Genomic DNA, 26,497 nt, shown 5'->3' with positions numbered 1-26,497 from the left:
CATAACTTCGGTACCCTTTCTGGTTAATATCTGCTGCATGCTGGTGGAGCTTTCTGCTAATTTGTAAGTTTGTCTTTCTGTATTCTGTACTTGCTTTTGATTTGCACTTCCTAATTTTCTGGACTTGGTAGCCTCATCCTCATCACCTTAGTACTTCCCTCATTCACCATTACAGCATCCTCTGAGACACTGAACGTTATGGATTTATTTGCCTCTATCTCTCATACAATTGATTAGTGCTTAGCCGATTTCCAGGAATACCATATGGACTCACAGCCACAGTACATACTTTTAATTTACTGTCATTAACAAGTTTTATGACTCCCGTTTCTCTTACAGCCATGGGTTCAAGTTGCTAATCTTGATCCCAAGAACTCTAAGAACTCTCAAGCAAATTCTAGTAGTCTAAATCAGCCAAACTGGGGTGTTCATCAGCTAAATCTCTCCCATCTTAACTGCGATTTGATTAAGCAATGAGTTTGTAATGAAACATATCTAATTTTTCTTGAATAATTTTTTTTTACATAACTCATCACTTATAATAAAAGTTCCTGCCCCCAACCCCAGTGTCCATACTAAGCAATAAGTGGCCCAGTTAACTGCTGTGGACCCACAAATACACGAACACAGGGAAATTGCCACTCTTCTTTGTATATTAAACGAAAGACAAAAGTGTCTGGGGGGTTTACTGTAAAGACTATGAATGTGAGTTAATTGTAAGTACAGTAATGCATTGGCATGAGTTTTTTTATTCTTTTTAATCTACTGTACATAGTGAATGATCCCTCCCAATACAGTTTCTGGTGTTGCAGACAGTGTGCTGCCCGTGGAACACTGCAGTCAGTAACCACCAAAATCTATTAATTTGAAAATCAAAAGTTTCACTTGTTCAACATATACCTATTTAAAACCATTATTTTTGCAATGTTATATAACTCATGACTAATTAAATTACTATATCCACTGTTAACCGCTGAAATACTTGCACTTTCCGTTTAATCATGCTAGTAGTGAGTTTCCTATTGCAAAACAGTTAAATAAAATCAGATATCCTAAAATCAAACAAAATTCTTTACTCAATGTTGATTGAAAGATAGAACTTACCCAGCAAGGTTATCTAGAGATGTAACCTGAATCAACAGATACTTTATTACTGAACACCATTAGAGTATTTTTTTATCTAAAAAGTTCTCTTAACTATTATAACGACAAAGTTGTCAAAAACTCGATACTGCCTTATTAACATTTATGTGTGCACGCAGATTTTGCCGTTTACTTCCAAAATCCACCTCATTCTAGTGAAAGTGACGATTAAGCTTTTGTCTTTTACATTTAGATCACAACAGAAAATTGAAAATAAACTCATGTTTTTCTTATGCTTTGAGAAATTTGTCCATTTACTTCTACTAAACCCGTAAACTTGAAATTAATTCTAACTTACAATCTATAGCATCAAACTACAGGTATATCCCAAAGTGGAACCTAGGACACATTAAAATGATGAATAACAATGAAGAAGACTTCTAAATGTGTATGTCAATACAGATAGATAAACAGGATAACCCAAATTCATTAACTATATTGCAATAGGATATGTTACAGCTGAATGTCAATATGCATGTACTGTATATTAAAATCAATCTTTTTTTTTTCCTTAAATCTGATAATGTTCCATTTAAGATTGTGATGAAATTTCAAGATTACTGTATATATATATATATATATATATATATATATATATATATATATATATATATATATATATATATATATATATATATATATATACATACATACATACATATATATACATACATACATATATATACATATATATAGTTAATAGCTTCACAACAAAATGCTATTCATATACTGTAAAATGATTGTGCAAAAAGATGCAAAAGACAAAAAAATTCTTGTCAAAGTTAATCAGCCACTTAGACTGCCTGAGTCTTCAGTCAATTACTCTTCTAATCATGAAAATCAAATGATTCTTTGCTATAGGTCTATTCAAACACAACATGTAAAATTTAAAAAAAAGGCAATTCATAGAACAACCAACAAATTAAATCACATGTGGTACACAAGGTGGGAAGTCGCGTCCTTCATATCATTTGAAAAACAAATGCACTTTCCATGAAAAATGAATAAATCATCTGGCACTACAGTAACAAACACAAACTTTCCTGTAATTGTTAACTAGCATGCCAGCTAAGTTAACCAGAACTATTATTTGTCTTTATGAGCAGTTACAATTGCTGAGTTTAACCAATTATACCTTCCTGCATATAGTATGAAAACCCCTTTAATCATTTTGGTATGAAGTCAGAGACACCAAAACTTTTCAAATACCCATACAATATCTAGTTTTGTTATTTATAAAATTTCATATTCTTTGCATTTTTTTTTTACTGTATGCACCATGACCATTATCATTTTTCCAATAATGTCATGACCATGGAAGGGTTACTGGTATAATAGATGTCAATAAAATGCCACATAGTAGCAAAATCACAAATGTGAACTTGAAGTATGTTTGAAAGATCAGCGCCTGCACTGCAACCAAAAAATTTCAACCATCATAAAACATTCTTGAGGAATACATGAATCCATGAATTACTGCAGCATTAATGTCAACCCTGTGCCATTATAAAAAGGCAAAATCTCCAAAGACTAAAATGTCTTTCACACAAACCTAAGTATCGCATGCAAACAACACCATAGCCATTATGGTGGACCATTTACAAGTGGTTTTATAGAAGTATTTTGTAACGGTTAAACTTAACTTTACAGGTTTTTTCGCACACTATAACAGAGAAGTCATTAAATATCACAAACCAAGGAATATATAATTCTTTTGTTTCAATGAATAAGGAAAGGACCATTGCCAATAAAACAGGATCCTCCTGTTTTACCTGTATTCACAAGGTAATTTCAACATTTTTACACCATCTTGTCTTTATAAAGTACAACTTGTTACCTGAAATACAGTACCTATTAGCACTTATCTCATTGTCACCATTCACCTACACATCGTGACTACAGTCACTACCAGCAGGAAGTGTAGCAAACGATAACCACAATCCATAATACTGTAAGCAAAGTATTTCATAAATATAAATTAAAAATTTTATAATTACCTATTCTTCTTCATCACAATGTTGCATACCACATCCAGATCTCTCCATTCTTACATGAAACAATAAGAGAGAACTTGACAGGAAATAGGAAAGGCACTAAAATCTAAACTCTTACCTTCGGTTTTCATGCGCTTCATCTGTGGGACTGTCCCATCCTCTCTGGACCTCTTACAGCCACCAATTGGAACTTCATTCTGTGACACAGCACGACTAAGAGTAATGTCGTCCCCCATTCTAAGTACTGGAGATGTATGGATACCATTTGTCTGTGTTTTTGGCTTCACAGCACCAGCACCGGTGAATCCCATGACAGTGCCAATAACATGGCCATTGGTGAATCCTAGAGTAACATTCCTGGAGGGATTAGAAGCTGTAACAGTGGAACCATTCTCAACAGAACCATTCACATGCTCAGTTTTCATGGCAGGAGTATCAGTTTCCATTTCACAATCATCTCCATTCTCAACGTGACCATTTTTATGTCCGTTGGCTGATCCATTAGCTGGCTGGAATCCATAATAACCATTTGATGAAGTACATACACCATGCGATGCATCATTCCCACTTCCATTACTTAAAGGAGTGCTGGTACCATTATGACTAAAGCCATTGGTGTTATTTTGTACACTAGGTTGTTCTGAAACTGGGTGGTTTGCAAACAGGGCAGTCTGGCCATAGTGAGGAAAGACTCCCCCATTGAGTCCATGAGCTGGGACACTTCGGGTAATAGAACCATTTACATCTGTTGTAACCCCTGTAATGCAAAACTTTCTCTAAAATAATAGCAAAAAAGCATTGCACTATAATTACTGAAATAAAAAAGAATAAAAAAAATCAGTGATATGAATAATTTTGATTCTCAAAAATAAGAATACCAGGTCTTACTGACATTACTGACAACAGCAAGAAATGATAAAATATACATATGCAATAACCAAGTGGTACCAACTTAAAACATGAAATGGGACTATCTCATCGTGACTAGCTGCAGTAAAGGTCAAACTGAATATGAAGCCAAATTTACAAATGAATCTGCATCATGTAATGAATCCAGTTACTGTAAAAAAAATCTATAATTTTATCCCAATTACACGTGACATGTCTGACCTTGCTTTCCTTCCATCTGCAACAGCTGATTGGCCAATTCAGTGAAACTGCACGCATTGGCCAACTGAGCCGCTGTCTGCCCATTATTGTTACGTATCCTGAAAAGGTGAATGAAAAATAAGCAACCTACCCACCCAAGAGATTTGGTGGTCAAATCACTCAAATTTGGAATTTGAAAATGATAATAATCCACAAAAATCAAGGAGGTATATGCAATTACTTTACTACAGTATATACCAGTACAATCCTATGTGACATGACCTATTCGTTCACAAATATACGACTTACACAAGGCTTGCTTTGCTATCCAACAGAACACCAATGCAAGCTGCTGACCCTGTCCTGGCTGCTTTATGAAGGGAAGTTTCTCCAAGATAGTCCTGTCAAATCAATCTCTATTAGTTAGGGAGACCCAAATCTTCTAACTGTGCATTATTCATGAGGTATTCATCGATACTCTACCTCATATCAATACTCAAGATGGACAACATCCTTATGACGAGAAACTGAAGGACTTATTGCATAGTTATAATTCATCAAGTCTTTAAGGAAGGTCAGATTAACACAAAGAACTTAAAAATCAATTATTCACAATAACAAAGAAGTCTTTGGCAAATTTAAAGATATTCTGCAGTTTTTTGTCCTACAAAATCTCAAACAGCTTAAACTTACCACTTTCAATCGCACATTCGTGATTGGTTCTCATTATCTTAAGAACATTTTTTATTTTGTAAAATCACTCCTTAAATTCAACATTCTAATTTGGCACACTGTCTTGTTTACCATCAATACTACAGTCAATCACTTTTCCTTGAACATTATTCTTCTATTACACAGGCAATATTATTTTGGTTCTCTTCATCAAATCCACTCATTTTGTTTGTTTCACATTGTTCAATCACTCTCTCCACCCAGTGCAATTAAAAGATTTTGAATGCCTTCTGAAGGGGAAAAATTCAAGTTCATCAAATACCACATTATGAACAAGTCTGAACTGTCATCTTTAAACGTAATGAAAACCTTACTTAACCGGTTCTTTTCAACTAAAATGCTTTTGTTTTTTTTTTTTTGTCTCGTCTAAGGTTGACATGCATATATTTTCCCCATGTCCTGAGTTTACTGCAGGTCTCAAAATAATTATCCTTAAGGAATTTTTAAGATTAACCAGGATTCTGGGGATTCAACTTCTATAATTTTATTCTTAGTACAAAAAGTACTTCATTTCATATTCTCAAAATTCTAGTCTTGATAAGTGTTTGCATTTAGAAAAATTTCTTCTCTTCATATTACATGTGAACTAATACTTTACTGATATAATACCCATAAAACTTCGGTATATATTCAGTATATTTATACTACTTTTGTTACACTCCAATAAGACAGGATGGTTTAGATTCTAGGGTTTTTCAGTCCCATAGTAGTACAAGTTTTCAAAGACATAGATACATAAGACTAACAAGAGTACTTTATAGATGTATATGAATTCTTCCAGCATTAACTGATTTATCTTTCTCTTTATAATGTGATATATATACTTCTTTATCTGCTTATTTATGAGTACTGTATTGAGTTTTACACTTGCAAAAAATAATTTCATGTTCTTTCTTTTGCTTCTGTATCTTCTTTTATATATATATATATATATATATATATATATATATATATATATAATATATATATATATATATATATATATATAAACAGTGCATACACTTTCACCAGGCATATATATGTTCTTAGTAGCCACAATGACCACTAAAAACATAAGGGGGGGGATATCCAAAATCATCTGGGGAAGTCAAGAAGTTATGAGGTTATTGTGCTATGATAAACAGTGTGTGTATGTGTGCGTGTACAGCGTCAGTGAGCACTAGACAGTATCCATGGGGCAGCATATCTTCATGAATGTCTCCCCCCACCCTTTTTTTATTCAGTTATTCCAACACTCTTCATGTCCTTTCCGACCTACTTCTTTGATAAGCATGAGCTAATACTCCCAGATTCTGTACTTGAATTCTATTACATAATTCATTACCCACTCACTGCCTTGAAAGTTTGCCACTTTTGTTTCCTTAGTGGAAATTTAAATTTTGTAAAATTGATACCTGACACACACACACACACACACACACACACACACACACATATATATATATATATATATATATATATATATATATATATATATATATATATATATATATAATGTATAGATATGTTTGTGAATATATATGGATATGTATACAATATATACACATGTATATGTGCATATATATGTACATATGCCACTAGCATCAATCCTGTTCTTTGAACTCAACATATCTATAGACACAACCTATGCTCATATTTCTGCCCCCTACTCTTAGTTCTTACCCACGCAGGCCTAGGTCTCTCAACTCTTCTGTCAGTAACACTATGTAAAATTATAACAAACACTGAAATGCTTTATAAGAGTACTTAGTTCATAGCCTAAAACCTGGTCAAGACTGAAAAACAAACACTCTGAAGCACCGACAACCAGTCTCCTTCCTACCTGAGCGTTGGGATCTGCCCCAGCCTGCAAGAGCCACTGCAGGCAATGTGGATGCCCGGCAAAGGCTGCGATGTGAACGGGAGTCTGGGTGAAACGTGAAGTCTTCAGACCTGGGTCAGCGGACACTCCATTTCCGACCCCACACACCAGCAGTCTCAGGCAATCCAGCTGCAGAAGGAAAAGCAAAGCACTTGACACTCTGTTAAACAGTACTATAACTACGCCATGCAGTGTTAAAATAAACAAAATCATTTATTTATAAATTGCAGTGCCATATCTTAATGAGCATAAAAATAAAATAAAATTACAATTCCTTGTGAACTCTTAAAAAAAAAAAAAAGCCTGTTGACATTGGCCTCTAAAGAAAGGGATATGGTACGCCATTACTGTACTGGGCTTAATCTTCCTACGAACTAATGAGACGATGTCAAAAAACAGATTTTTTATACACATACAGGTGCATATATATATATATATATATATATATATATATATATATATATATATATATATATATACATATATATATATACTGAATATATGTGTATACATAATACTGTATATATATTTCCACGGTTCAGAAAGTCTGGTCTAACGTGAGAAAACCCAGTAATAAAGAGGAAAACAAACCGTCCAATAAAAGTTTTGCTGTAAAACTGTATTTGAAGCTGGCCTGTGTATAAGCCAGTTTTGTTGCCAGATTGATTTCCTATGGAATTCGCATGATAAAAACGGTGCCTTCCTAGACCGCAGTGTCATACTCTTACCACAGTGAGTTTCACTAAACCAAACTCCGGAAGGTGTATACAGTATTGGCAAATGTATAGTAAAAACGTGAAAATACCGCAACTTAAGAATCCTACTGGCACTGAAATATGAGATTCAGGCCAAAGGCCAAGCGCTGGGACCTATGAGGTCGGCATTGCTGTAATAGAAGGCAATGGTTGCTGAAAGTGTTGATTATTGAATATTAATAATGAAAGAACATAATCCCTCCCATTTATAAACCATTCTGTTGAACTGATACATTCTCGGCAACGCAAGTGCCGTTTACTTAATAGAGAGAGAGAGAGAGAGAGAGAGAGAGAGAGAGAGAGAGAGAGAGAGAGAGAGAGAGAGAGATTCACGAAAAACAAATACTGTGTGTGATAAACTCAGTGAGGGGAAAATAATGCCTAAATGTACCCTACTTCCAATCCTGTTTTTTTCCTCTCTCTCTATTTCTCCAGTAACTAAATCCCTGTAACTTCGGATACACTTGATAGTTAAAACATCCAATTTGGATATACGGCCTGGCATCGTGACCACATATGACATGCGATCTGTTTTTGAGGATTCTGGTCTACACACTTGATGGCTTGCCTTGCTTTTACCATACATGGATTGATCAGAGAGAGAGAGAGAGAGAGAGAGAGAGAGAGAGAGATCAGTCTAGACGTCTGACCAAATGACATCGGCCTAACATCGACCGCTTTACCTTTTTTTTTTTTTTAATCACGACGACTCTTCAATGTATCAACTATATTTTTCAAGATATTAATGACTCTCTTTTCATAGTTTCTGCGAACGAACCCAGCGTGAAAGTGGGGATTCGAAGATCCTGTATAGATGTATCCTGTCTCGGAGAGAGTGGGAATGTATGACTGTAATAAACCTCTTGCACTTGAATAAAATAGCCCTGACTGTGGCCATCAAATATTGGACCTGCATGGGACATACTCGCCAGCATATATGAATATCCATGTCACGAAAACTGTCCACACACACACACACACACACACACACAGAGAGAGAGAGAGAGAGAGAGAGAGAGAGAGAGAGAGAGAGAGAGAGAGAGAGAGAGAGAGAGAGAATAATGAAAAATACAAGCTATAATCCTATTATCACGTTTCTGTTCTGTCCACACACACACACACACATAAATATATATATATATATATATATATATATATATATATATATATATATATATATATATATATATATATATATATATATATATGTATATATATATATATATATATATATAATAATGTGAATATGTACGAATATATACATTACAATGATCAATATTTACTGTATACATCTTTGGGGGCACCAATGATGGAGGCACAGTATAAACAGCGAGCCGCCACCTTCAAGCTTGGCATTCGCGATATTCAACAAATTTGACAAAAGTTGAAACAAATGTTACATATTTAAGTATCCAAGTGAGCATTTGGGTGTACACGTACGTTTTAATCGTTGTAGGTAAAACGCCCGCGCACACGCGGCAACACACAAAGGAGTGGCAAGATGGGGATTCAACACACGATAGTCGATAAACCCTGATCCATCATCAAATAAAATCGTGACGTAATGAAACTATGAGGGTAGATATTCACACAGGGCCACATTTCTCATTATTTCGACGACGCCATATCCACGACGAATGACAAAAATAGTCTATCTACTTTTCGTATCCGGAAAAAAAAGAAACTGGAAACTTTATTTATTCAATATCAACTACAAAACATGAATTTGCTAGTTTGGGTTCGTCTGAAATAAAAGTAACAAATCCTATCAGAATGTTACTCCAAAATTAATTTATAATGTTTGTTTGAAACTGGGAACTGAAGACATATCAGGACGAAAATACTAAGATGAAAAGAATATTGGGTTGATACGCTACACTCTTGCTCTTTTCCCCGCACTCTAATATTAATAACCCCCCTTATGGCCCTGCAAGAACACACAGAAAAATGACCTCTGCATCCTAGCGTTATAGAGACTACTGTACCTCGTCTCTCAGGGGAGTCGCTGGGCGAAACGGTCTACTGACATAAGGACGTAACCGCGCTTCAACGCAACAAGGGAACTTTCGACCTTACCGGCATGTCCGCATGATTTCAAACCTTGTCGTCTTTCTCGTTTATTTCAAAATAAATATTTCTACCTTTCTCTTATCAATTCCCCTCTTGCAACATGTCTCCGGTTTCCCTACATTCAAATCTGAATAAAGGAGAGACATCAAAAAATAATTCAAGTTCAGTAATGAATAAAATGATGAAGGTTTGATCTTTGATATTTCCACTAGGTGAGCACCACCAGCTCCAACAGTTAGAAAACGTGTTCTCAAAAGAGGGAGACTAATATATAAATTTCAAAGCTATACCATATCCATAACCGGACTGATCGCCCTCGTCATTTCAGTAGGAAGGCTTCAGATGGTGGCTTGAGCTGGCTTCAAAGAGACTGATGTGTACTGTAATAATGACGATAATATTATAATAATAATAATAACTGAGCCAGTCCTCCCTGAGATTTCTACCTACACCCTATTCCTCTCTTGGCCTTTCCGTCGTACGTACACACGCACATACAACGGCTTAGCGTAGGTACAGTAAGTAAAGCCTCGCTTAGCAACAGTAGTTATTTCGGGGTCACTTTTTCATCACTAGCAGTCTTCTTTGTTTTGCGGTAAAAACAAAAGTTTTTATCCATAATGTTAAACAGTCATAAAGATGTAAATTACCAAAATTCCCTGTACAGTTTTAAATGCAATGGTCAAGTCATTCTCGTCTACAAAACAGTCGATTGTATTACAGTGGCTAAGAGTCCAACTAGCATAAACAGAGTTGCAATATCGAGTAAATGAGGAAAATAATTGATTTGGCATCAACGGATGACGAAGTCAGCTTCCACGCAACAGATGGCGCGAGTGTATCCCTCTAACAGACAATATTTAAGTTCCCGCCAAACGTTCCATTGGCAAATCCGTTGATTTCCTAATCAACTTGAGATTATTATTATCATTATTATTATTTGAATGGAGCATAATTTAATTATGGAATAAGTAAAAATGACCAATACACATCTAATAATGAGATGCACGGCAAAACTGACCATTATTACACTGATTTTGATGGTAACCCATTTGCGTACGGCAGCTGTTATATTTGTGCATGAATTCCGCACCCGACCCGAATCCCTTAAAAATGAACCCAGACCTCTTGCAAGCAATAGTTCTGGAGTGCCAGGTACCAACTTTCCACTTTCTAAAACTGGGAAACAGATGCTTGGGTGGGGAGGGGGGATCAGCTACGACCACGGATGGAAGGTGGGGAGAGGAAGTCAGAAAATTATTTTCTTTCTATCCTATCTATCTGTCTTTGCAGTAATGACTGTGGTTCTCGTTCAATCCAACACTTAGCGATGAGATCATAAACTTGAATATTGCTCTCGGTAACACACTGATTTATCGTTTGGAAAAATATGAAACGGCAAGTAAATGGGAATTTTTGACATCCACCGAACTCTATGCCCAAATGAGTGAAAATTGAAGAAAAGGCCAATTTTCGTCATACTAATACAGTATTTACACATAGCAAAATAACTCAGGATTCTGCGAAATCAGAATGTCTTGGTACGGAGAGTATACAGGCTGACATCTAAGCGGAAATAATTCAATATCAGATAATGAGAAATTTCAAAATAAGCTTCGGAACACGATTCTTGTTATAGCTGTCCACATAAAAACATGTTCTCAAAATCCAAAGAGAAACTAGCAACAGAGTTTGGAGACATTACCACTTCATCAGCTACAACGGAAGTTAAGTAATCGGTAAATGGAGAGAGAGAGAGAGAGAGAGAGAGAGAGAGAGAGAGAGAGAGAGAGAGAGAGAAATTCGATTAACCAGGAAGACTGAAAATAGCTTTAAAATGTGAAAGCTTACGTTGTCTGCAGTACAGAACAGAGATACTGAAGACAGATAAACTTAATAAATGATACACGAGCCACTGGTCTAAGGTGCCATTACACCGGAGGTGATGGGGTGGGGGGAGGCAAGCTGGATCCAACTCCCTACCAACGAAAAGTGTGTTTGTATGTATGTATCTCAGGGAGAGAGAGAGAGAGAGAGAGAGAGAGAGAGAGAGAGAGAGAGAGAGAGAGACTGGGGAGGGAGGGACTATTCAAGTCACTCAACCACCACCACCACCACCACTACACACCGCTGCTACCTCCTCCACCCCCATCCCTCCCCCAACCATAACAGAAGAGGGAACCATCGCCCCACCTTCCTCCCCTCCACCAGAGCAACCCCCCCCACCCACAAGTCGCCCACCTCCGGTCCAAGGGAATACGAACCATACCCCCTTCCCCCATAGTAGCATACCACTCCACCGTGCAGTGTTATATAACGAAACGACGCGTCGACGTCGAGCGAATGACCGCCGCAAAAACAAAAACCCCCCAAATCGGAAACTCCCCCTCTCTGCAAATACCCCCGCCCCCAACTCCCCACCACTCCCTACTCCAACACAAAATACAGCATTAGGATACGTTGGGTCCTCCATTCAAATGGAACACCTACCTAATCCAGTAACACACTGGATGTATTTTTTTTTTTTTTCATGTCCTTCCCCACTCCTTTTATGCACACGTTCGTGTTTCAAACACACACTTTTATATCTAGAATGGCGTCGCAAAATATTGACGACATCTCCAAATTAAAGAATAATTATGAACTTAAGAACGTCCTTGTCAGATGTACTTGGAAATTTCCCAGACTATGCGACAAGTAACAAATAATAAAAAAAAAAGTCTTCTGAAGCTTCGACCTCTCCTCTCACCATCTCTCAATCTAGGAAGCCCTTCGTGACTCCACGGGATACAAATGACAGAAAATGATGATGAAGTAAAAGAAAAAGAAAAAGTAACAAAATAACGGGGAGCCACGATGTCAGTGATCTTTACCTCAATACCGAGCTCAAATCCTACGGATGAATAATAATAATAATAATAATAATAATAATAATAATGAGACAGAACTGGGCACAGACAACTACATGAAAACAGTCGTCGCCAACGGTAGAGTAAGTCCTTGAAATCTCTATATATCCGTGATCCACGCAAGGTTCTGTCTAGGTGCTTTCAAAAGCGCACACCCTGCTCTCAAGTTCCTGCCATCAGTCGATTTAACTTGGTTAACTGAACTCTGCCTGGAGAGAGAGAGAGAGAATCACTTTAACGGCTACTGAGCTCTCCCTACATAGTACATACGGTGGTTCTTAGTACGTATCGTAGGCTACTACTATCAAATGTATTAACGATTTCTGTACAATGGCCCCCGTTCGATTAGGGAAGCTAAGGGCTAGAAACCAGGGTCTCGCTAGGAACCTCGTCTCCATTACACATACGTGTGCGTGTGAGTGTGTGTGTGTGTGTGTGTGTGAACAAAATTCCACATCTACATCGGAAGTAACTGTAAAGCTTCGGAGAATTTCCTAACCTTTTCAGACCTTTTATTTTTAGCAACAACAAGGCAACACCAATTACTTGACAACTCTTTTTTTGGTTCTTCACACTCACTCTCACTTCATAGTGCTCATCGTGCACTCTGCTGCTTTCTAGCATAAATTTATTAACTTATCCCCGATTTCTGTTAAAAAAATCGTCCACAAAAAAATCTCGCGATCAACTACAAAATATGAGTGTAAATTACATATATTGAATAAAATGCTTCATTGTCAAACTGAGAAACGTGGTAATTTCCCAATCTACTTAGTTTTACCTACCCAACAGGGTAAATTTATAATACATTCATCAAGAATAACAGAGCAACATAACTCCGCAAACCCTAAAATGTCCTGTGCAAAAGTAAACAGTTTGCCCGCACAATCTACGGCCATGGTGCGTCGAGTTTCAGTGTCCTAGCCAACATAATCAATCATTTGTCGCCAGCCACGAGATTCACTTTTTTGATAAAATCTCCGTCAAAACTCATTAATTTTGTGTCATCCTAACGACGGGCAGACAAACAAACAAACCGGCCCAAAAGCATAACTTCCTGGTGGAGGTAACATGCAGTAGTCGTCAAACGACAGCAAGGGATTAGTGTCTGACGCATGTCTAGGGATATATAACAAAAAAAATACAGGTTTTTATTTATTTACCACAAAGAGCAGGAAGTTAAGGACAATTCCAACGCTACAAACAACAACAAAGGCGTTGTTGCAATTGTCGACGCGACAGTTCGTGGTAAGATCATCTGAGCGACAAATTGCCTATGAATATCAACTTTTACCTCTGCCGTGATATACGCATAAATAATAATAATAATAATAATAATAATAATAATAATAATAATAATAATAATAATAATAATAATAAACTGTTGGACGGCTGACATCACTAGACAGTGATACATTTTCCTCCTAAGTTTGATTTGCATTCATATTGTTTACTCTCGTCTTGGCCTTTTTTTTTTTTTTAGAATTAAAAATAGTTCAACTCCAGAAGGAAGCATGCGTCAAAATACTGAACTCATAGAGGGCGAGAGGGGACACGCTCAAAATATTCGCATTGTATACAGGTCTTCACCTGCATTCCTCATGTCTTTGATTCGCCTCTTGATGCCTCCAGCAGAAAAAGCTTAAAGGTAATGGCTATCTCACTCGTACATGCCAATGTATAATGAAACGAGCATTTTAAATTCTATTCAGCACAATTTTTCGCCTAGGTAATCCATTACACACACATTATATACAAACGAAAAAAAGTGTTTAATAGGCCACTATATTTCGGCTAATACAAATATGTCCTCGCCTCGGTGGAAAATGAAAGATGCTACAGAGACAAGATTTATATTGGGTCAAATAAGCGTTTAGATTAAACCAGTTTGAGGCGTTCCAACCGGATTTTTTTTTTCAGAGGATTCCTCGGTGTGCCATTCTTTAAAGGAGCTCGACTGCAGTTATAATCTCTTGTCAGTGGCTAGTAAGAGGATTCAGGAGGGTGTTGTCCACGATGTTTGTTCATTTATTTGGTTGGCTAATGATAGCTGATTCCAGACGCCTCATGTATGGTAAAGCATTTTTAAATAAAACTGACCCATTCAGTCAATACAATGATCACACTCTCTAAGGTGGAAGAAAATTCCCAAATTTCCAATGCCACACCTAACAGACCTTTCGTGTTCCGCTAATCTCAGGGGTGCAGTAGCTGGGCGCGTTGTTGTTTACGGACGGTAACGAATTCTGTCTAAGTGACCATTAAAACAGATTCTTTGTCCTTTGAGGAAAAAAAATGACAAGCTACCTGGAAATCCTTTTGTTGTTTCGTACCCAAGAACTCTACAGGGAGTGCTCTGATTAACGTCTACCGAAATAAAGGAGGATCTGAATCCGGCAGGAACAAGGTTCCATGCAGAGATTGGGAAAGATTTTATGTGGGACAAACTGGCAGTTCGCTATCGCAGAGATTAGCAGGACACACACGATCTGTTAGGTGTGGCCTAGAAAAATCGTGAATTCTCAATTTCGTCCATCTAAGAGATTTTGGTCATCGTATTAACTGGAGTGAGTCACCTTTAATACTACTTAAAAGTGCTTGGCCAACGAAGATTCTGGAATCAGCCATCATCAGCCAGACAAATAAGAACCCTGTCAGAAGGGCATTGGAAGGAAGACATCGTGGACAATACCCTCCTGAATCCTCTTAAAAGGATAATCCAGTCGGACTGACCATCAGATAGCCGTCGTTAAACCAATTCTAAGGTCAACCGTGTAATCCAGGGTCCAGAGATTATAATAATCCATCTTCTATCAAGAATAGCACACGAGGAATCTTCTGGAAAATAAATCCGGTTGGAACACCTGAAACCGGTTCAATCTAAACCCTACTGGGCCCCATTTAAATATTGCCTCTGTAGAACCTTCTCTCATTTTTCCCCAAGACGAGGGCCTATGTGTATGACTTGTTAATTTTTTTTATGGGCTTTCTTAAAACAATAATCTGTTGAATTACAAAAAGCAATCTCATGGCTCAAACCTCACCTCCCATGAAAAGAGACCATGGAAAAACAACTTTGCGGCCGTTTTCTACAATATCCAATGTTTCTCAGTGAACCTTAGCAGTCAGTAAGTACCTGCCGTTAATGTACTGTGATGGGTCGCAGCAAGGGTGGGAAAGGTCAAGGGGTAGCAGCCTCATCTCAAAAGACTTAACTGAGAACCGAAGGTTAACATCCTGCAGGGCCACGCCTGCGAGACAAGTTCCCATCTACCCTTAGGTACTCCCAAAACATCACATTACATAATTACTCAGGGACGGCGAGAGTACAGTACATCCCTATAAATATACAACTAACGGTTCCCGGCGGTGTGGCCTTCCTTTTTGCAGACACTCTATCAATGTCCACAGAAAGGACTCTAAGTGAAGAGGAAAAGAACGTTTCAAAACGAAGAGATCAGCAAATGACTAATTAACTTGCTTTGTATATCCAGTATGTACACGAATCTTTCCACACATTTAGCCGCAAACGTGATAACCCTTATAGGATGCTGCATCAGTAATGGTAAACGATGCAAGTTACCACATCCTACATATAAACTGAGAACATAAAATGGGGATCTGACACTACATGCTCAAATTATCTCATCTCACAGACTGATGAAAGTACAGTGTCAATTATAATGATATGACAGGAATAAGAATTGCAGTGATGTTATTATTATTTTCTTTACAGACCTATGAGTCATTTTCATTCTCGCAGGGTTCATCGGAAGTAAGCATTAATTGCATTTCTTAAAATGGTAGAAAATAAGACATTTTCTACCATTTGAGTAGAGAAACGGCATGTTGTAAAGAACCATTTGTGGTGTCTACGAAACTAACTCGCCGTCTAAAAATACAATGCATAGAAATTATTTTGTTTATCCTTCGCTGATAGACGAGATTATGACCGACATGAATGAAGATGTACATAGACACAGAACAATTTTATGAAGTTTTTATATCAGCCGTTATTATGTTACAGTTTAACTAAAGAACAGGTCCAACTTGTAAGATATAATAAAACACTCCCTGGCTGGGAAAAAAATATCTAGTGAAGTGTGTGAAAGATTGGGAGATAAGGCTACGATAAGAAAGAAGGACTAAGCGGGAATTACAGAAAAAAATTAAATGAAGGGAAACACTAAAAGTGCCGAGGGAATGAGGAGGATATTTCGATTCAAAATCTTTATAGAGGGAGTGTGTGGCTTGACAGGTATTTGCATATCTTACACTAATGCATGGGGTTAGTGAAAAACTGCAGAAACTAGTGAAATAATTTTTAAGTGTTTGCAAGACATGAGTGGGAACGAGAATGGAAATAGATGGAGTGATGAGTGTAAATATGGGCGTCAGAAGAATGAAGGCACTGTACGTGATTTGTAGGTTTGTGTGGGCAGCTGGAATTAGTATATCTGGTGACGATAGAAGGAGTCACTGGAAAGAAGCACTGAAGATGGAAGAATGGACGTGCACGGTTATCAGTGTGGCATGTATCGAGGGTTCACCGTACTGCTGATGAGCCTTTTGAGATGTGTGAAGCAGCCATTATAGTGGAAGCTTTCTGCAAAAGTTGTTCATCCACATATCAGTAGTCAAAGCATGAGTGAGGCAGTGGGAACTATCTCTTGTTTTGGGGCTTACACCCTGTTAGTGCAGAATGGCTAAAATGTTCAAGTGCTTAACTTAACACCCTCAAGTTTAGAAATCAGTCAATTAAGATGGCATCCTTTTATCAGCAGGCTCTGACTCAAGAAGTCAAAATGATGATGGCCTCTGACTTTCCAGTAGCAGCTCTGTATGGCTGCTTTTCATCAGGCCAATGGTTACAGTAGATGTAGACGTCTGGTGTCCTTCCAACACCTTCCTCATGTCAAAGAGCTGCTACAGACTGTAGGAATCAAGGTAGGAGTGCTGCCTGGTTCAAAGAGACGCAGAAGTCTCCACCAGTGTCCAGATTATTCCCACCGTACCTTAAATTGGCAAATTGCATCACACGACAAATTGGCTAAAAGGATCTTAGAAGTACCGCATGACCAAACAAAGGCTCCTGCAGGCTTCATTGCAAAGGGACGTCCCAGACAACGATCAGTGGAATAAGTAGTCATTTTTGCTCTAAGCGGAGAAAGTGAGTCACGAACTACGCAAGAACGGTGTTTCAGTTAAGTTGAATCTTCCAAAGTTCTGAGTTTTTTTTTTTATCTTTTATTGTTTTTATTAGACCTCGAGGGGCATTCGACAAAACCTTTTTTTGAAGCTCTGATTAATCTGATTTAATTGTCAATTATTGCACCGCGGCTATGTTAAATTATTATTACTGAGGGATACATTGTTTAAAGTCAACTATTAAACATACTCAGTCCCCATATATTGTACGTCATTATCAAGGTCAGTGTTATAACACTTCTGCAAGTCTCGTCAAGGTCATTGTGTCGTTCAGTTGTTTAATTGGAACGCCCCTGGCAAATCAAGAGCAATCCCACCTTATGAGCTGGAGTACTTAGTTCTCTTAATCCTTGTGAAAATGTCTGGTGGCTTAATGCGAGTGAAATGACTGTTTAATTACTAAAAGAAATGAAACGCTGAGGCACTGTGTAGGTAGGGGGTGGGTGTGACGAAATTCTTCAAATCAGACATTATTTCTTACACATAACCCGACCAGTTATAATTCGATACAATCAAGAGTTCATATAACACACTCTTAAATACCCCTGAACTGTGTTGCAATTATAATATTGAGCATGAGCTATGGAAATTGAATTCTATGATGAAGACTGTTATTTCAAGTCTAGTGAAGAGAGCAGCGCCATTAGAGATGTGGTCATGAAAAACAACATGAGTCAAGATATATGCAGTTAAGTCCTGAATATATTATTTAATCCCACAAAATCCTGGAAATTCAGGAATTACTGTACATCAATGTGAATTCTGAACTTAATCATTACTTACTTTATTTCATGATTGCTGTGATGAGTCAAAGAGCAACTTGCGTTCATTCTCACTTGCTTTAGTTTCATTTTTATTTTCATTTCTTTTATTTCTTCTGAGTCATTGCCATCTAGTCTTAGTTTGACACTTACTGTTGGTCTTTCGAGCAATTACGGTATATTTTTGTGTTATACTGTTTACCGTTTACATGTTTGTTTATTCCTTTATCCCCTGTTGCTGTTGAGTAGATCAAACTGAATATTAATGTTTGAACACTGCAGGGAGAGATGTTAGATGCTTCTAGAAATGTTCAGTACTGAACTGAAAATGCACAAGATATTTTGTAGAAAGTGACTGAAGTGACCCAGTGGTTGGCTTTATGTAGGCCAATTTCCATAGCTCAATTTTATAGAAAGAAGTCCGACAGAAAATATTTCCAAAAGGAGCATAAGTGATAACGAACTAAGCAATAATAATACATTAAAGTATTATTCATCATCCTTTTACGAGATAAATAAGTGTTGACAAGGCTACAACAACTATAGCGATAATCTTTTTAAGGGGAATAATTTCCCTTCAGAACTGGAATTTTTTTTTTTTTTAATTCCTACATATTTCATACTCCTTGTTAGACATTAGCATTATTGTATAAATTTTTGGGTCAGGGGATTGCAGTAAAGTCAAAGATAACCGGCCTCTAGAAAACATCTTCCTTGTAACCATATCTCTTGCTGTGAAATTTAGAAACTAGAACGAGTCCTTTCTGTTTTTTTGTCGGGAGGATCCCATCCTCTTTCACTATACATATATATATATATATATATATATATATATATATATATATATATATATATATATATATATATATATATATATATATATATATATAGTGTGGAGTGGAATAAAAGTGAACCGGAAATTTCAAGTACCTGGATACTGGGACTGACCAGTTCGTCGATATCCGTTACGGTTAAAAGTAACAAGAGAGGAAATGAAAATTTCAACAGGACCACTGTGTTCTTTGAATTTGAGAATTTGACATTAGAAAGAGAATGAGACCATGCAGGATATCAGCAGCGCATTAAAGTCAAGTCCACAGAACTGTAATTAAAATGTAGACCATAGCTCGACTTTCAATCATTTCATTGGAAGTCTGTAAAAGGGTGGACGACTTAATCCATTCTTTACGAGACTCTAAACGCAAATATCTGTCCTTATTAACTGTTAAATGTGCGCGCTAACGTGCAGCTTCTTCCTACCCTAATACTATTCTTCTTGCATTTTAATACTTTTTTATCTAATCTTTTTTACTTTTTGATAGGTAGGATCTCTCCCTTCTGTATTTCACTTTGCTTCCTCTTACTTCTTCCTAATGAGCCCCGTATTCTTTGGAAACTTGAATTTCCAGACAATGGCCCATGTGGGTTTGTTCCATATGAATAGTTTTCATCTAGTGAATAATAATAATAATAATAATAATAATAATAATAATAATAATAATAATAGTTCAGGATAAGCAGATTCAAAGAAATGCAAAATTTAAAGTTTGTTTACTTGAAAAAAAAAAATCTTTAAGGTTAACATGATACGTGCAAATTTTACAGAGCCATTTTACACAACCATTGGGAGTATGTAAAAGAAACTGAACTAAAACCACTACCAGCTTTCATTTACTTTTTATTAGGTGCATAACACATCTTTCCCCACTTTGTCACCAAGGTTCATGTGATTGATTAAATTAGTTTCCCTTATAAATGTTTTATTTACACGTCAGCAATACTGACGTATCCTTTCAACAATTGTTTTCCTGGGCTACAACATTCTGAGTCTTCCTTAATCCATTTCCGACTAACCCCTCACTATAAATTGCATTATATGTTCTGGCAAGTAATCAGCTGCTTTCATAACTTGACAATTAGAGGTTACGCATGTCATTCAGAATATGACTCACAATAATTCATTAGCCAAGAGCATTAGAATGTTTCCCCCACTGGCCTTTACGTGAAAATTATCTCTATTTGCGACGTATTTCACGGTTCTGTTCACACCAAACTTTCTGGCTGTAAAAAGACGGCACACCTTTGGATAACTTACTGCATGGGTTCTCTAGGTCGTATGAAAGTTTATAAAGAATTAAAACATTACGCGTGATTCAGCGGCTTTGGATTTCATAAGTATGATTAAACACAAAATGGACCACATGCGCAACAAACAAGTGGCTTCGAATCGCACCACCTTCGCTGTGACCGTTGTTATTTCATCTAAAAAGAATGATTATTTACAAAAGCATTCCTTAGAAGTCATACATATATCCACGCATATAATTTCTAACATAAGCAAGGGCGTCGGAGACGGCAAACCTCCGCCAAGGTTTAGCAAACACAGGACGTCCATCCACAGCAAAGAAATACCCTGAGAACCACAAGGAACATTTGCATGATATTTTCGTGAAAATTGGGGAAAGTCTTATACCTATTAAATAATATTCATCTACAGCTGGTAGTGATTTTTGTAAAGTTTCGTTCACATATTTGGAGTGGTTTGTGTAATCCTGCCTAGAAACAAACAGAACAAAAGCATACCCAAATTATCGGAGATGAAAAATCCCAATTCATGGCAGCTAATAATAATAATAATAATAATAATAATAATAATAATAATAATAATAATAATAACAACGGTTTTATGATACTGATGATGCTGTGGACCAGGAAGACTCCACAAGGACAACTGTTTCTTACAAGACACAAAAAAAAAAACTTACATTTTCTATCTTAAACCAGGAAGGAAAACGTCACCGGGGAAATATTGAAGAAAAGAATGCAAGGTCCATTTTTGAAAGACTATGACGACACCGAATATAATTTAGGATATGACTCCTCAGTGGAAGTCGAACGGTGACAACCACACGTAATTTCAGGTCCCATCTGTGTCACTGATCAGCCCATCTCATCACTGATTCACATCCTGCCATATTCTCTAAAATAAAAGGTAAAAGGAAAGATATGAACACTGAGGGAGAAACATTAAACACATAACCGCCCCCAACCCCCACACAGTAAGTCCCGAATTCGTTCAACGGAATGGACAGGTGTTCAAGTGATGTGAACAAGTAATTGACGGAATTTGGCTCCGAATTTTCCTCGTACTGCCATCAGCTAAAGACATAATGAATAAAATAGGGTACCAGGCAGTTAAAATTGGCGAAGATTGGCAAGAGGAATGCCATGACATTTGCACTCACTTCGGACACACGCACAGACGCACACAAAGAGAGAGAGAGAGAGAGAGAGAGAGAGAGAGAGAGAGAGGAGAGGTGGTGGCAGGAGGAGGAAGGAGTGCTGGTGAGAAAGGGGTGGTGGTGCTGGTGAGGAAGGTGGAGGAAGAGCAGGTGGTAGTGGTAGTAGTGGTGGTGATGGTGATGTGGTAGAGGCGGAGTAAAGGAGGAGGAGGAGGAAAAGGTGGTGGAGGTACGGAGGATGAAAGATGGGTCTGAGGAGGCGGTCGCAGTGGAGGGTGGGAGGGAGGGAGGGGAATGTGGAAGGGGAGGTAGGACAGAAGGGATCTTTGGAGGTGGGGGGTGAGGAGGAGGAGGAGGAGGAGGATTTCCTGGCATCAGCATCATCATGCGTGGGTTTAAGTTTGAACAAAGACGCTCTCTTCTTATCTTCTGCGTTAAGGTGACCCTTTTTATATTATTAGTATAAATATTCCTCTTATTCCCTTATGAGTAATGATAATATTAATAATAGAATCCATTAACAACAGAGCTTCCTGGTTTAATGATGTTTCAGGGCACACACACACACGCACAGTGTTCCTGGCGAGGAAAGGAATTGAGAATTTCAGACGCGTGACTTTTTTTCTTTTCGAGGCTGGAAAAACAAAGACCTTTGAAGTCTCGCGGTCACGTGACATGTCATGGCTTAGTTTTTTTTTTTTTTTTTTTTTTTACATCTCGTTCACATTTCATAACCTTCGTTACTTGCGACGTCTTTGGCGGTAAAGTTAAAGTAATAAAAGATTTTCGCAAGGAACAGACGCAGGTGAGAGAGAGAGAGAGAGAGAGAGAGAGAGAGAGAGAGAGAGAGAGAGAGAGAGAGAGAGAGAGAGAAACACATTTCCTCAAGCAGCAGATGGCGAGGGAGGAAAACACATTTTAACTAGAAAACAGCAGGACGAGAGAGAGAGAGAGAGAGAGAGAGAGAGAGAGAGAGAGAGAGAGAGAGAGAGAGAGAGAGAGAGATTCTAACAAAAACAGCGGAGAGAGAAATTCTAACAAAAACAGCGGAGAGAGAAATTCTAACAAGAGATCAGCACATGAAGAGAGACGATAAATGTTTTAACAAGAAAACAGCAGGTGGAGAGAGAGAGAGAGAGAGAGAGAGAGAGAGAGAGAGAGAGAGAGAGAGAGAGAGAGAGAGATTCCAACAAAAACAGCAGAGACCGAGATTTTAACAAGAGAACAGCAGGTGGAGAGAGAGAGAGAGAGAGAGAGAGAGAGAGAGAGAGAGAGAGAGAGAGAGAGAGAGAGAGAGAGAGATAGATTTTAACGTAAAAACAGCATATGAAGAGAGACGATAAATGTTTTAACAAGAAAACAGCAGGTGGAGAGAGAGAGAGAGAGAGAGAGAGAGATCGTACCAATACCAAATCCAAAAGTCCCTCCCAGAAGATCTGCGTGAACTCTAACCTCCCAACTCGTTCTATCCATTTTGGTCTTCTCCTAAAGCACTTCCTACTCCTGCGCCCATCTCACACCCCTACCCATCCGCCCACACCGACCCAATGCCCCCATAAAGCGTATTAGCGAAAACCGTTGCCTTTGGAAATTCAGGTTTTGTTCTTACGCCCAGGGAAGAAGAAGAAGAAGAAGAAGAAGAAGAAGAAGAAGAAGAAGGAGGAGGAAGAGGAGAAAACGACGAGGGCTGACCGGACTAAAGCAATCTCATTTGAATTTACTCCAGCGCACGCCGGGACCAGGTAATTGCTGTTTCTGCTCTCCATTTGTTTCATATACCAGAGGGCGTTTGGATACACCGTGTCATTTCTCAGAGAGGAAGTTAAGAGGCATTATAAACAATGGGATTCCTCACATCATCAGTTAAAAGGCGTTAATGAATAATGTGAATGCGTCAAAGGGTAGGTTTCTATAGGATACAGTGGTTGGTGTATTTCGTAGGTCAAGTTGTTGTTGATTAGATTAAGCTATAGTATTACACTGGCACGGCCTCTTGCTCATAAAGCATCCAACAAGGGCGAGTCAAGGAGAAAATATACGACACTTGAGTAAGACTGAAGCGCCAAACTTGAAATCATCAAGAAGGAAAATGTCTTTTTATTCATTACAAGTATGGCAATTATTGTCGTGGTCATCCCAGTGGCCTCCAAAACACAGCTATCATTTGGAAACGTCTTCAGTTTATAGATCTCAAAAATTAACGATACTTTTGTAATTACATGACTTCCTCGCGTTAATTTTAATTTGCCACATCTTAGTTGAGAGTAGATTGCACTGACTTGCAACTTTAAATCCACACTGCCGTTTCGGCAGGTCATGTGTAAAGTAAAAGACTCCCATAATAAAAATGGAAGCGAAAACACAGACCACTTCTTTCTCTATCATTCTCAACTGTGGTTCCTTGAAGAGGCAAGTCTCAGAAAAAATATCTTTTGAATGATCGTCATCTTCAAGTCTCAGAAAAAATCTTTTGAGTGATCCTCATCTTCCCATTTTTCTTTTAAATACTAAATCACACTTCTCTGTACATCTATACAGCATTTGCTAAGCTTTCCTATTTTAACGTTTCTGAACTACACAAGACAAAACCAACGCAAATTATTTCGTTCAATTTTCACCCAACTTTTTCGCAGTCTGTATTTCAGCATTTCTTCACCTCTAATCCTTTAGGACGTGTTGCTTTCATGCTTGGGATACTTTTGTAGGTAACGCCTCTGTGAGGATGTGAGCGTTCTCTGGTCATGTCTACAACTTATTTCACATCTAGGAATAGGATTGGTGTTCTTTGTAGTTTTTCTTACCGAGAAAGGCCTTCCATCTTATCAAAGACCAAGAGATTAATTCAAATTGGAACACTTGCTATTCCACTCCAATAGCGCCCTTTGTATTTTAGCATTATTATTTGAGAAGATACTCTTGACAGGCACCTAATATTGTACCTCCTCAGAATGTTACATGGCTTTATTTTATTTTATTTTTTTTTTTTATTCTCCCCCTCCACTAGCCTAAGAAAACAAACTAACATGTATTGCTGTTTCTGAAAGGATTGAACTAGATCTGGTTTTCAGCCTGCATCGGTCCCTCTTCATAAGTGATTCTCTGTTTCCAAGGTAAGACACCTCACATAAGATCCGGTAAGTGCTCTTGAGCCCACGCCTAATATAGCAAGGTCTAAAGAATTCCTTAGAGGTTTAAACCATGTAATAAAGTGCCAAGTGACAAATCAGCCGACGCAATTTTTTCCCCTGCTGGGCATAGCAAGATTTGGAATGTCTTTTCTTTACGAAACAGACGAAGAGAGTAAAAATGCACACTTCAATAAGGAAAACACGGAACGAGAAGACCATCAATCTAAGTACGCAGAGTACACATGGTACGGCATATGAAAGGAAACTTCGAGATTGGTGACGGGTTTAAAAAAAGAAAAGAAAAAGAAAGATTTGCAAGCGGCATTTGAGGATCTCGAGATAAATCAAGACATGGTGAAAAGCAAGAGGGATATACAACTGACCAAATCTTGCTAAGGCCAAGGTTGACGTAAGCGAAGAAAGAGCATCGACCATTATAAGTCTCAGTCTTCCCCTTTCTGAAACTGACAGCATTTCTGAGGCCGTGAGATCAACGTGACAGAATACCAGCTTTGACATTGGGGTAGATCTTGAGATAAGAATGCAGCGAGGCAAGTGAGAGTAGAGTAAATTGTGGCGGTATTTCTGTGGCGGGACGAGATAAACGGCATTGCGATAAAAGTCAAATCTGACGTATTATAACGGATTATAACGCAGAGTCGAAAGTGACAAGCAAATTTGCAATTAGATGGAAGATTGTAAGCTATGAAAGTAAATAAATAGCCAGACGGCGAGGGTAAGCTAATATTAATGATAGGTTAAATGGAGGACTTTTACTTAAGGTTCCAATACCAAAAAGGTTAGAGCTTCTGCTACTGAGACCAAGAATGTTATGTGACCAAGTTAATTATACTTCTGTTTCTGTGACCCAAAGGATTTCTGCTCCAGAATCTGAGATCCAGTTTATTATAAAAAAAGCTCTTGTGGCAGAATTCGGAAATAAATTCAGGAAAATAAGTGTGTTGATTCCTATAAGAATTATAGAGTAGATATAAATCAAATTCGTAAGTGACTTGACAAAACAACAGGCAGGAAACCCAGGAAGAAATTGCTTTAGTTACCGTCGGTTTACTGCATCATGCAATTTTGAGGGAAGACAATGTCGGATGAACATCTTTGACAAAAAGTGAGGAGTGAGGAAATGAATTATCGAAAGTGTAAATACGATGAATTACAGATCGAAAGCGTAAATACGATGAATCACAGAGTGTAAATGGAGTACAAACTGAAAGGTTGAAAGTTTATGTACACGAGAGTCAAGATAACAGAGTAGGTGAACCTGGAGATCAAAGTTTATATTTCTTTCAGCTAAAAAATAACGTTATCTTTACGTTTCGCGTACATTATATTTTCATCCTCACCTAACATCCAAAAAGGGAGAGAGAGAGAGAGAGAGAGAGAGAGAGAGAGAGAGAGAGAGAGAGAGAGAGAGAGAGAGAGAGAGAGAATTCAATTACTCTGTACGAAAAGCATCGCCTGGTTTAGTGCACTGACCAAATAAACATAAAAACCCAGACTTTATATGCCCATTTGAGCGCGCTACCCGCCAACTACTCAAGACTTGATACGAACTGGACCATCCAACCTTTGCTTAGTTACATTCTT

At 37.8% G+C, this 26,497-nt stretch overlaps 1 protein-coding gene across 9 annotated transcripts in view; it reads right to left on the bottom strand.

Moving 5' to 3' along the window:
- Positions 1-26,497, bottom strand: part of LOC136847231 (ankyrin repeat domain-containing protein 10-like) — an 85,311-nt gene that overhangs the window by 41,169 nt on the left and 17,645 nt on the right. For all 9 annotated transcript variants that reach the window (XR_010855666.1, XR_010855673.1, XR_010855674.1 and 6 more), the window contains exons 2-5: positions 6,781-6,948; positions 4,536-4,627; positions 4,248-4,345; positions 3,256-3,894 (exon numbers count right to left, since the gene is read on the bottom strand). Coding sequence is in view for 5 of the 9 variants with exons in the window: in XM_067118714.1 (XP_066974815.1) it covers positions 3,256-3,894; positions 4,248-4,345; positions 4,536-4,627; positions 6,781-6,948 (997 nt within the window). In the remaining 4 variants the exon portion in view is untranslated. The remainder of the gene's footprint in view (positions 1-3,255; positions 3,895-4,247; positions 4,346-4,535; positions 4,628-6,780; positions 6,949-26,497) is intronic.

The sequence above is a fragment of the Macrobrachium rosenbergii genome, chromosome 2 (genome assembly GCF_040412425.1).
Source record: "Macrobrachium rosenbergii isolate ZJJX-2024 chromosome 2, ASM4041242v1, whole genome shotgun sequence".
NCBI lineage: Eukaryota > Metazoa > Arthropoda > Malacostraca > Decapoda > Palaemonidae > Macrobrachium > Macrobrachium rosenbergii.
Note: the sequence above shows the minus strand (reverse complement) of the source record. Positions and strands in the feature narration are given on the sequence as shown.